Source organism: Saccostrea echinata, unplaced genomic scaffold (assembly GCF_033153115.1).
Source record: "Saccostrea echinata isolate AGI-Se365-2 ecotype Australia unplaced genomic scaffold, CSIRO_AGI_Sech_v1 ptg000004l, whole genome shotgun sequence".
In the NCBI taxonomy this organism is placed as follows: domain Eukaryota; kingdom Metazoa; phylum Mollusca; class Bivalvia; order Ostreida; family Ostreidae; genus Saccostrea; species Saccostrea echinata.
The window spans coordinates 5,780,001-5,794,030 of NW_026889753.1; the positions used below are offsets into that span (position 1 = coordinate 5,780,001).

The window sequence follows — 14,030 nt, forward strand, 5'->3', positions numbered from 1 at the left end:
CTTATAAGGTTTGATGATTCTAAACCTCTCAGTATCTGAAATAATGACCAACAATGTTTTGAAAATGATTAGCCACAAAATTTAATAAGTAGATCATGTTAACCTACGTTTTGGTTGACACACTTCAAGGCCCCCAGATGAATAGACTGACATGTTTTGATGATCATAGGCTTCAAAGTGTCCAAGATATGCATCAAAATCAAATTGGGAATGAATACATGCAAAATTCAAAAAAAGTAATTCACCATGACCTACTTTTGAGTTAAAATGATACGGCGTCCTAAGATGCATAAACTAACAAGATTTGATGATCCTAGTCCTTATAGTACATCATTTTTGGTCAACTTTGAAGTTACCTTGACAACACGTCCTTTGCCCCAGGGTGATGCTTTGAATAATTCTTTAATCTACAACATATCCTCATCCTTATGTGTAAGTTTGGTGATAATCTGCCCAGTGGTTCTTGAGATTTTTTAGCAACCACTACTTTTGTTTTTATTTCCCTAATTATCTCCCCTTGTTCAAGGGTCACATCCCCAGTTCTAGTATAAATGAGAGCCCTTTGGCCAAGGATACTCTGCGACAAATTTGACAGAAATTGGCTAAGAGGTTCTTGAGATGTGGCCCAAATTCCAAAATTTGACTCACAACATTATGTACAAATGGCCATAACATTAGCTCTTTGAGCCTTTGGCTCAGAAAAGCTAAAAATGGCATGAAAAATTTAGGTTCAAAATGGAAATTAAAAAAATTCAGACATATATACAGTAAGAAATACAAATAAACATTTATTTTGAAATGTGACCTTTTCAGGGAAATTGTTCTCTCCTATGGGCCAGTTCTTTTGGAATGCTGACTACAATCTTTTATTCACAGGAGTTCGCATACCTATCAATTTTACCGAAGTTTTCAGTAAATATAAAAAATACGTAATACCTATAATAACATTATTATAGGTATTACGTATTTTTTATATTTACTGAAAACTTCGGTAAAATTGATAGGTATGCGAACTCCTGTGCTTTTATTTAATATAATCATGCCAACATTTTTTTTTATAGATGATCTGCTATATGTCCATGAGTAAAAAAAAAAGATATAAAATTTTCTCCACAAGGAAATTATCCCAATCCTGGGGCTTGAGCCCTTGATCTCGGGGTCATGAATTTCATGACATTGGTTTGAAGGTAAACTGCTTACTTTAATACAAACTCCTCTGAGCAAAGAATTCTCCTGATTAAGATTGATAAAAACATTTCTCTTCAATTTCTTGCTTTTGTGATACTATTATATAACTTTGAACTTAGCAATACAAGAATCTGCCATTTTAAGACTGACTTATCTTACCGGGTTTTTCCATGTTTGAAACACTGATCTTAACACAAGAAAAATGTTGCAATTTGAAATCTTTTAATACCATTTCAACATTTTCTATGCACAATATATTAAGACATACAGTATACCAATACAAAGTACAAGCAGTGAATGTATATTGGAATTCTTTGGCTTGAGACTAAGATTCCAGGCCATCATATTTTACAGAGTCCATGATAACCCACACACTGAACAAATAATAGGAATTTTTTCAGAGTCCATAAAACTTTGGGTACTAAACAGTAAAATATTGATAGCAATCTTATTGGGTTTACAGAAACCATTGTAAATATAGCATTTAATAATACAGTACTGAGTTTTCCCAAGTCAGAGAAGTATGTAATTCATTGGGCACAAAAGAATGATGTTGATATTTACATAGTTAATAATAAATAACAAGAGACCCATGGGCCTCAAGGCTCACCTGATTAACTTTGGCCTTGCTGTTCTTCACCAGATTTCCCCTCTTGTAATACTTTCTGTAGCCCCACCCTACCCCTGGGGGTTATAATTTGAACAGTTTAGGATCAGGAAGCTTCCACACAAGTTTCAGCTTTTCTGGCCCAATGTTTTTTGAGAAGAAGATTTTTAAAGATTTTTGCTACATATTATAATGTTAAACTTGGATTTCTATTGTGGCCCCACCCTACCCTCAGGGGCCATGATTGGAACAATTTAGAATCTACACTACCCCCAAGAAGCTTCCACATGCAGGGATAGACATTAACTTTCAGATTGACTTGCCCTTCGGGCAAGTGATCTAAAACTTTGACTTGTCCGAATGCAAAACTTGGTTGCCCAAAATAAGGAAAGAACTTAAGAAGAAAATAATTTATTACTGTAAATGTTATGATAAGAAAAAAATGTGACCACATACACTACTGTCAATTTGGCAAATTGAGCTACCTGAAAAAAAAAATCGGTGTGACGTTATACCACTGTCCTGGTAAATTTGACCTGTTAACACACACTGCCATGTAGCAATAACCCTCCATTTCCTTTTAATAAAATTCATATTTTTTAAAAATTATTTTTGGTAGGATCCTTTTGTGAATCATAATCCTCAGAGATAACCTTGAAGCAGCGCTAAAAGAATATAGTTGCTATTTAACATACATTTTTATCTTGATCACGATAAATTGTGTTACACTGTACTTATATTCTGTGAGTGAATAAATAATCTGATTTCCTAATAAGAAGTTAACAAAGTTGTAGAGACAGTTGTAGAGAAAGAAAACAGAATAACGAACCCGATTTTTAAATGAAAGGTACATGTATAATCAAGAAATGCTACTGAGGAATTCTGAATGCAAAAACAATGTCAGTCAGGTACCTGGCGGGAATCAAGTGTTGATTTATTGTTTTATTTATAACTTAATGTAAACTAAATAAATATGTACATTTCTATGAGAAAAATTTACTTGCCTGATCGGACAAGTATGCCGTAAGTTTCACTTTCCCGAACTGAGAATTTATTTGTCCCGGGCAATCGGACAACCGTTAATGTTGATCCCTGACATGAGTTTCAGCTTTTCTGGCCCAGAGGTTCTTGAGAAGAAGATTTTTAAAGATTTTTCCTATATATTTCGCTGTAAAATTTGGATTCCTTATTGTGGCCCCACCCTACCCCTGGGGGCCATGATTTGAATCAATTTAGAATTTACACTACCCCAGGATGCTTCCACATAAATTTCAGTTTTTCTGGCCCTTGGTTCTTGAGAAGAAGATTTTTTAATTACCTCACCCTATTTTTGTCTATTCTTGATCATCTCCCCTTATATATGCAAGGGGCTTGACCCTTCATTTAAAGGATTTAAATTTCCCTTCACCCAGGATGCTTTGTACTAACTTTTGTTAGGATTGGCTCAGTGGTTCTTAAGATGAAAATGTAAAAGTTTACAGACAGATGGTCAGACAACAGGTGATCAGGAAAGCTCACTTGAGCTTTCAGCTCAAGTGAGCTAAAATGATTGTGAACAATTTTTTTTATACCCATGTACTTTACAGTAAGATTCATGATTAACACATAAAAATATCACAGAGGATGAAATAAAAGATATACACCTCATAATCTCCCTTCTACAGAAACATTTTCCTTATACACTCTCTCACACTTCTACTGCTCATAAACATACATCTGCTTACAACACCTGACAATATCTGATATCAGCATAGATGATTGATGACTTTCATTTTTAAATAGTTTTCAAACAACACACCTGATAGAAATGCAAAACTAAAGAAAAAGGAAAATTTGAAGGAAAAAAAATCATGTGATGTCACAAAAATCATAACCTGATGATGAAAGAAATCAATTTTTATACACATTTACAAACAATAACCAATACTTGTCATTTAAAAAATTGCACAAAAAACTTCCACCACAAAATTGTCAATGAAAATCCAGGAGTTTTTTTTCCAGGATTGGACAGCTAGATTTGCTAATTCCTCAGTATTTTTCAATCATACTCATGACTGCTTTCCCTTTGTTTCAGGCCTCCACTAGATGACCCCTTGTTGACATGAGTGATTGTTTCCATGGCACCTGATTTGGTAATTCTGAAATATAAAATTAAAAAAAAAATGAGTTTTATCAAGTGGATGTCATACCATGAATAAGCAGTGGATTATTACAATTATTAAACCCATAAGTCATAGCAGATGGGCAATTAATACTTATTATCTTTTTAAAAGTTTAGCATATACTGTTCAATGCATAAAACACCAAAGACCAAATCAGCTTCCAGCCAAAAATACAGAACTTGTCTTCCTAGGAAACTAAAGCTGTTTTATATCTTGTTCAGTTTGTTTGGCATATAATTAAGTTTACATGTTGACTCTCTAATGGCTCACTACATTATTGTACCAAACAATCTGGGTTAACAAAAACTTACGAAAACAAGACCAGCATTCCAGGACAATTGCATATTTTAATAATTTTTATCATTCAAGGTCAAACAAAGCTGTACAAGGTCATTACTTACACCTCATCCATCTCTACCTCTTCATCTTCCTCCTCTGTAGGCACCTGGAGGTATGGATTATCTGGAGCAGGCTGGAATTTGTATCCAGTGATGATGAAGAACACTAATGTGGCAAGTTCCTTAAAGAGTTCATCTAGCCACTCGTATTGGAAGGGCACAGTTATCTGGATATAGACAGAATGATCAGTAATTACTTTTGTTTGGACGAAATGATAAAAATCTGGTCTACTATTGTTCACAAGTATATATGAGTTACAGGAGCTTATAAGTATAACCAAGGATTTCAAACAATCACTAAGTGAATCAGTCATTACCGGTATGTGTAAATCCTAGTCATTTAAGGAAATTCATGAAATTCCCAGAATATGAAATATAATATGAAATCCATGAATAAATTTTACAATTTATACATCATCATTACTTTATATTAGCCAGCCCAGAGAATTAAAAGCTCCAAACTGTAATTTTCTTTTGAATTATGGTATAATAGATCAATAAATATTTCAACATTTCCCTTAACCATATCAATCACAGATATATTTTTTTTTCTTTTTTAAAATGTATGTCTTCCCTTTTTCCAATTATACCCATTTTGATAATTAATGGACCTTTAAAATATATCCTTGGGGCACAGGTTCTTATAAGTTTTGTCCTTTCTGGGCCAGTGGTCCTTGAGAAAATACCAATTTTTAACTTTTTTTTAAATTATCCCCCCCCCTTGAAAAGAGGGTGTGTGTGCCCTTCTTTAGAACAAATCTGAATCCCCTTCACCCAAAGATGCTTTGTGACAAGTTGTGGCAAGCCTTTGGCTTAACCTGCAACACTCACCAGAGTCACTTTTGGATTTGTTTTCTTCATCATCTGTTCATCAGATTTTTCCCTATACTAATATTCCTTTGTAAAACCTTGATCACCAATTGTGGCCCAGTCCCTATCCCCAGGGGCCTTGATTTGAACAAACTTGATTCTACACTACCTAAAGATGCTTCCATTTCAATATGACTAACTATGGCTTCGCTGTTCTTGAGAAGAAAATTTTTGAAGATTTTTCCTATAAATTCTTATGTAAAACTTAGATCTCCTATTGTGGCCCTTCCTACCCCCTGGGGTCATGATTTGAACCAACCTGAATCTACACTACCTGTTGATGCTTCCATATAAATATGACTAATCATTGCTTTGCTATTCCTGGAAAGATTTTTTCCCCTATATATTCCTTTGTAACAATTGATCCATCATTGTGGCCCCTCCCTTCCCAGGGCCATGACAAATTTGAATCTACACTACCTGACGATGCTTTCATATCAATATGACTAATCATGGCTTTGCTATTTCTGGAAAGATTTTTTTAAAGATTTTGTCCCATATATTCCTCTCAGTATGTAACCATTGTTCCATCACTGTGGTCCCACCCTACCCCTGAGGATCCTGATTTGAACCAACTTGAATCTACACTTCCTGAAGATGCTTCCATATTGATAAGACTAATCAGGGCTTTGTTGTTCTTGAGAAGTAGATTTTTAAAGATTTTTCCTGAATATATTCCAAATGTGAAACTTTTATTACCCATTGTGGCCCCTCCCTTTTTCCAGGGGTCATGATTCAACAAACTTGAATAAACACTACCTGAGGATGTTTCTTTATCAATATGACTAATCATTGCTTTGTTGTTCTTGAAAAAAAAAATTTTAAAAGTTTTTTTTCCTACATATTCCTATGTAAAAATTTGATTCCTCATCCTGGCTTCTCCCTACTCCCGAGAGTCATGAATTGAACAAACTTTAATCTACACTACCTAAGAATGCTTCTGCATAAATATGACTTATCATGGCTTTGTCCTGGGAGTCATGAATTGAACAAACTTTAATCTACATTACCTGAAAATGCTTCCACATAAATATGACCTATCATGGCTTTGCTGTTCTTGAGAAGAAGATGTTTAAACTTTTTTCCCTATAAATTTCTATGTAAAACTTTGGTCACCCACTGTGACCCCACACTAGCCCCGTAAGTCAGGAAGCTTTCACAAAAGTTTCATCTTTTCTGACACAGTGGTTCTTGTGAAGAAGAGTTTTTTAAAGACCCCATCAAATTTTCACCATGTCTTAATTATCTCCCCTTGGAAGAGGGTGTGACCCTTCATTTAAACAAATTTGAATACCCTTCATCCAAGGACATTCTGTGCTAAGTTTGGTTGAAATTGGCTGTTTCGGTAATTAGACTTGCCACTGTAGTTGTGAGGTGATGTCATCATTTTTGGGGCACAATATTTTTTATGTGTAGAGCCCGTGATATTATGGCAGGATGCGACAGGTGTCGTGTACCTATCCTGTAACTTTTCTAGATTTCCTAGTCTATGACTTTGTACTGATTTATTTGTGTCACTGGAGGAAATTTCTAAATTGGTGAGTGTTATATTGTTTATCATTTAACTGTATACACTGTGCATTTGTATATCAGTAAATTTTGCATATTTATTAATCTCAATTTAAAGTTATTGTTTAAAGTACTTGTGCACTAATACCAAAGTTTATTATTTATAATGCAATTAGTATGTTAGGAAGTTATGTACATTATTGACATATAGGTGATATCACTGGATATGTGCACATTTATTATGTACAAGAGATAACTCCATTTACATCATGTTTTCCTATCACGATCTGTGTTAGCCTGGTTCCCTGTCCCTGTTATGCTTCCTATACTCTGAAACACTAGGGCCAGGTGGAATACAATGGATTAAGGGTGAATCTGCCCTGAATCTGACCATTGTGGCATTGTATTTAGCTGCGCTTCCCATGTAGAAATTCACTGTGACGTATTTTTCTACGCCATCGATGCTATGTATCATTGTGTCATCATATTCCTCTACGCCATCAATGCTATGTATCATTGTGACATAGTATTTTTCTACGCCATCAATGCTATGTATCATTGTGACGTCAATATTTATTTCTGTGGTTAACAGCAACGGCTCAAAAATCCACAATTTAGCACAAATTGTTCAGACCAATCAAGGGACAGCATTGATTGTAATCCACCTGGCTCTCCCAACTTGGCAAGGATGAGCCAGGGAACCAGGCTAGATCTGTGTTAATCAAGAGTTATCAATGCCTCTTTGTTTACATTTTTTGTTGACAATTTTACATATATGATATTGAATCTACAGAGGCTATTATTTTTCTAGTACATGTTAAACATTACAATTAATTTGCTAGGATGTGTAATCATGTGTGATTATTTGAATTATCTTGTACTTATAGTATTTTTTGTTGTAAATATTCATTCTTCATTTCCTCATTTCATTGTCACTTACGAGTCATATCGTCATCCTCATCAATGACAATCATGGACAAATTCTGATCAGAAAAGCTTACTTGAGTCTTTGGCTCAGGGAAGCTAAATCGAAACTACAATGTACTTTTAAAATACCAGTACAAATATATTTCACTTGGTTAAAATTCAACTTTACTCATCTTAAATAATCCTAAATAATTTTAATATCTATGTGAAAAAATTTTATACGAGTGTTTTACATACCTTTACTAGGTAAACTATAAATCTTGTAAAGTAGATATAACACACAATCTGAAAGAGACAGATCAAAACATCATTTAAGTCCATTATTATACATATATTTCATGAAACAATTAATACAATCTCATTTCAAAGACAGGTCAATTTATATACATGTATTTTACAGTGTACTTCACTTTATTTAATTAAACACATACACATTAACATTTATACTGTAAAGAGGGTTAAAGAACTTTATATGGTGAAAGCATATTTTTGCCCCCATAAAAGCCAAATTTTGAAAGAATATAGAAATGTACACAATTGTATATATTGTATGAAAAATCTTAACTGACAAAAATTATCATAGTGTGAATGTATCGTCAATGCTTGTTTCTTTGACGTCACAAACTATATGAATTTTCTGTTATTTTCAAGAAAAAGGACAAAATTTGTTCAATTTTGATTATAGATTTTACTGAGCGCAAGCATGCCCAAGAACAGTATTTACATATTTGATTCTACACATTATATCAAAAGATCAAGCTGGGGCAGACCTGCGCTCAATGACTTTTAATCAAAATATCAATGTAAAATACACTTTTTTCTCTCAAAACTATCAAATTTTTTAAATTTACGTCATCTTTTTAATGTCATATCTAACATATGACATCATGGCTGATGAAAAAATGTAATGCTTTCAAGTCTGCAGATACCCCACTCGTTTAGAACATAATTCAATCTGATTAAAATCTGATCCTTGATGCTCCTTTTTTAACGATATGTCGCTTACGTGATTTTAATCAGATTGGAACATAATTATAGATTTCTCCAACAAAGCTTTATTTGGGGGGCAGATATTAATTAGTCAAATCAAAAATAGTCGCGCCTTTTTAGGTCAGTGTAAAATTCACTTATTTTCCTTTTAATTGGCATTGGTGTTTGAATAGGCGTAAATATAAATTGTATCTTCAATGTGTATATAACGACCCTTTAATATACAAATTACTCAATATTTCTGGAATTTGTGGTCTTCTCTAAGAGTGTAAAATACTAGTGTCATTCAAAAATTACATAAAAAAATTACATAAAAAATGTTGGTCTTTTATCATATTAAGAAATTTAACTCATGTCAAATACATCATGACAGTTTCTAAAACATTCTCCCTCTACATTTTACATACACATTCTGTTTTTTCCTTACCTACTTAGCCATTTATTAAAGTCTCCATACCACTTGACACCTAGTTTGCTAATAATTGTTCAAGCAGTATAAGATATTTCATTATAGAGTTTTCAATTTTTTTAACCACGTAAATCTGCTTTCATAAGTTCTCTAGCAATGATGTGCCCATCACTTTCCATGACATTACTAAGTTAATGCATTTGACAAGCCTCAAACTGTCTATTATTTTTTCATACAGAACTGTATTCGGCATATATCCATTATATATATTTCTGGCATCTTCAACCACTTTGAGTTTATTTTGGAAATTTTCCAAAAGCAATACAAAATTCTATCACTAATTGCATGCTGCTGAATTTCATCTTTTGCTCTTTTTAATGAGGGTTACTGGTCTTTTTTAACTGATTTCAGGAAAACTCACCATATTATGAAGACTGGTTACAGACTAATTGAAGTATAACTTACCATGATATAGAAATGCCTGAAGAGGGCTAGTTTTTGTAAACTAAGTGCAGCTTTTCCATCTGTTCTTGTGGACTGTCGTAAATGTCTCATTGACCTGTCAAAAGATTTCAGTCTTCATGAGAACCATTTTGTTTGTTGAGCATGCCATGCATAAATTCTTCAGGAAGAACTGTTAGTATACATGTACCCCCATATTCTCCATTCTCATGACACTTTAAATATATTAAATGGCAATTGATGAAAACTGTCTCTGTTTTGAGCTAAAATCTTGGAGGGGGCACAACTTGTTTTTAAAAAAAGGGTGAAGGGGGATATCCCGGATGGTCAACTTATTAGACGTCAAGATACAGTTTATCTGTTTTATTGTAATACATTGTCATATCTTTTACTACACACAATATGTTTTTAACATAAGAAGTACACTGTATCTAAATTTGTTACCTGCCATTAGTGACCTAGTTTCAATAAAGAGTTTAACATTTCAAAACAGGGAATGTGTGTCAACTGCAGGTAAATTTTTGATGTAGTGTGACATCTCCCAGATAGATGGAGGGACTGACAGACAAAAAGCATGTGATTTTTGTCAACACACAAAACTTTCACTTAATAATTATACACATGCAATAGAGAGTGTCATATGAAAAGATCATGAAATATAACACACTTCACAGATGTCTAATTGATGGTGACTGATCTTTATATTAGCAGTACTTGCACGTCAAAAATGAAGAATGCCAAAAAATTGGTATATAATTTTAGCGAGAAATAATTTTAGTGATTTTAAAATGTCCATAAAGATATCTATAATAACCATTATGGAATAAATTGTTAGCAATATTCAATTTCAGCGATCTCAAAACAATCGCTAATAATGCCAAAATTGAATCCTTGCTAAAAATTCTGCTTATACGGTAATACAGAGTAAAATAAAAATAATAAAAATAACTTCATCAAGATTTCATCATTTGTATTTTTTCTTCTTTAAAATGTACCAAAAAATAACAAAGCTTATATTTCTAATCTTAAAAGAAATTCATACATGTACTGTGAAATAAATTATTTTTGTGGGGGTTTCATTTCTGTTGTTTCCATGATATGAAGAGACCCAAGAAAAAAAAGTCTGTGAGCTAATGCTGACTAGTAATACCCCCGCGCTGATATGAATATACACTCTCATGAATCCCACCATATGACATGCCTAAACAAAGAGTGTGCTAAAATTTCAAGCATCTGCCTTGAGTAGTTGCTGAGAAAAATTTGGTACGGACAGATGCATGGATAAACAGGAAGTTAACATTGGATTCGTAAAAATGAATTCCACCATATTGCATGCCTAGACAAAGAGTGTGCTAAAATTCAAGCATCAGCAATGAATAGTTGTTGAGAAAACTGGGACAAAAATTTGGTATGGACAGACACACGGATAAACAGAAAGTTGACATCAGATTCGTACAAAAATGAATCCCACCATATGGCATGCCTAGACAAGGAGTGTGCTAAATATTTCAAGCATCTGCAATGGTTCTGGAGAAGAACTAAAAACTGTGAAATGTTTACAGGTGACAGACAGACTACTGGACAGATGGATGCCGAATACTCTTTGATCTTAAAAGCTCAATTAAACCTTTTACTATTACATGTATTATTAATGCAAACCTTATACTTGGCTCATGCTGCATTAAACCTTTTACATACTATAGTTACCTAGAGTGAAACCTTGTTATGATGACATTTTAGCATCTGTGTTTTAAGCATACTTTAAACAAATCTATGTAAAGATTGATTGTATTTTGTTTTACATCCCGTTCGAGAATTTTTCACTCATACAGAGACATCACCATTTACCTGTGAAGGGCTTAAAATTTAGACCTTTACTTGGCACTCAGGGCCAGTGAGGGTTCTTTATCATGCCAACACCTACCATGACATGGGGCCTCGGTTTTTAAGGTCTCATCTGAAGTACCCGCAACTTTCACTTCAAAGTGCCGAGCACTTGGCGAAGGAACAGTTGCTACCTATATTTTATTGACTAAGGTCAGTCACGGCGGCGATTCGAACACATGACCTTCCGATCATGGAGCAAGCACTCTTCAACTGAGAGCTACTGTGACGGCGTCCATGTAAAGAAGTGAAGAATTGATAGATTTTGAAAATTTCTAAAGCAATAAATATACATTTATCACACAAATTTGGAGAATTTTTGGATAAAAATTTGACAATATATTAAAATTTTAATTAGTTTTTCCATTGGTATTAGGTTTCTATTTTTCCAGGGTCAATGGTTGAGGCCCAAAGCAAGTTGATGAAATATATGTTGCATCTTTTAATTACTAGATGTAAGGCCTCTAAGTGACCTCAAAAATTTAGGCAAAAGCTGGCTCCTAATCAGAAAAATTTAAATGTCAATGAGAATTCTTAGTTGCCAGACAAATTGTACCTAGTTGCCAACTTTAAAAGCTGATATTAGTCAATATATAAAAAAATATAGGGACCCATGGGGGTAGTGACAGGAAAGGAGGGCCCCTTCCACTTTTGAAAGTGGAGGGACAAGATATATTTGTTCCCCAGTCAGAATGGTAATGTAGGAGACACAGTAACTAGGAAATGTTCAAGGTTGAATTGTAAAAAGACCCTTTTTTAAAATATTTATACTTAATTGAATCCCCCCTTCCACTTTCAAATTTCTTTTCGCCTCTTCAAAAAAAAAAAACATTGTTGAAAACATTTAGAGTACTGGAATTTGATGATCGCCAAGTCAATTTAAAATGGTCGCCAATTTGGCAACTTATAGAGAAATTAGTCGCCAATTAGAACCCTGGATGTAGTCATGCACTACACTGTACTATGCCCTGTTCACACTGAGAGTTTAATTTGAATTAAACGTAAGTAACTGCGAATTAAATTTGATCCGCGTTCACACAGAGAATTTAATGCGAATTAGTTTAATTCGAATTAGTTTACTGCGCATTAAATTACTTTGCATTAGCTCCGTGTGAACGCTTAGTGAAGCTAATTCGAATTAAATTTTGATGCAAGTGTAACAGCAGAATTAAGTCACAGGCCACATGTTGATGGTCAAATATAGGTACTTGTGCTATTTTGCGTGGAAAACAGAGGAAAATTATGTTAATCACTAAAATGTGTACAAACACTATGACAATATGTCAAATGTATATCTGCTCTGCACAATATGACGATTTGTAAATGACTTCATAATAGCCTCACTGACTAGCCTTGTTGTAGAAATAAAATTATAATTCGCATTAGTTTACTTCACATTAGCTGTCGTGTGAATGCAATTTAATTCCCATTAGTTTAATTCGCATCATTTTACTTCACATTAATTAACTGCGAATTAAACTCTCCGTGTGAACAGGACACTAATCATGTAAGTTTTTTGAAGCACTTATTTTGTACTTTATTTATTTAGGGCAAGGAAAAGTTTTATATAACCTGAATCTAAAAATATACAACCAAACCTCATTATCTCAAACTCAGTGGGACCAAGAAAAAACTTCCAAGATATCCAAAGATTTGAGATATCCAGGGTAAAATGCTTAAAGAATGGTTGGGACTTCTAAGTTCTAAATCACTTTGACATATCCATGGTTATTTGAGAATTGAGATATGGGTGTTTAAGATACCAAAGTTCAACTGTTTATGGAATTTTTCATTGGTCCAGCAGTGGGTCTAAAAAAAATTTTCTATGAAACAGATCTATTTAAATTCAAACATTGGAGTGCAGGTGTTAAAAATCTTGTTCTGACATTAGCTTCTAGTTACGTATTTGGTATTTACCAAGATAAGAAAATGTTTCATAATTTAATTCTTAATTGTTTGTCATACATAAGATGTGTTTTATGTGTAAGCTTATATTTTATGGAATTTGAGACTCTCTGGTATTTTCATTAATTAAAGTACATGTCAAAAAAGTGACAGAGAACTTGATAATTACTACAGATGTTTTTCTCATTTTTTATATCTAATAGTGCATATGTTTATATAATAAAGTGACAGGAAAAGACTGTTTCCTGTACTGTACTTATCTATAATTCTAGCAACTGGCTAAAAGTACCAAGCAGAGATATAAACATCCTCACAATGTCAAGGTTTTGTGATTTCGGAACTCCACACAAACTTTGTGGAGTTCCGAAATCACAAAACCTTGACATTATGAGGATGAGATATAAAAGTCTTGCTAAATATTGGTGTATTTTTTTTTATTTAAGAACCCTAGCTACCATTTATTCATCTCATTCCAATGAAGAAACGGTGTACTGTAATAGTATTCAAGCACTTGAAGTTTTTTTTTCCTATCATAAAATATCATGTAACCTGTTGAGAAGGAACTTATAATTCTACAATTAAGTTGTGAGGAGGGTGGGTACTGTGACTTAAATCACCTAGTCTGTCTGTCTGTCAATCAATATTTATTTTTCCTCAGATTCAAATGTCACACTTTCATTGGTTTACATGACACATGACTGCTGGCTATATTTTTATGA

The 14,030-nt window shown here is 33.4% G+C and overlaps 1 protein-coding gene across 1 annotated transcript in view; it reads right to left on the reverse strand.

Moving 5' to 3' along the window:
• Nucleotides 1-3,819: 3,819 nt before the first annotated feature.
• LOC133179074 (protein GPR107-like) overlaps nucleotides 3,820-14,030 on the reverse strand; it is a 42,864-nt gene continuing 32,653 nt past the window's right edge. The window contains exons 13-16 of the mRNA XM_061313795.1: nucleotides 9,526-9,619; nucleotides 7,899-7,946; nucleotides 4,359-4,522; nucleotides 3,820-3,933 (exon numbers count right to left, since the gene is read on the reverse strand). Coding sequence (XP_061169779.1) covers nucleotides 3,834-3,933; nucleotides 4,359-4,522; nucleotides 7,899-7,946; nucleotides 9,526-9,619 — 406 coding nt within the window. The 3' untranslated portion in view covers nucleotides 3,820-3,833. The remainder of the gene's footprint in view (nucleotides 3,934-4,358; nucleotides 4,523-7,898; nucleotides 7,947-9,525; nucleotides 9,620-14,030) is intronic.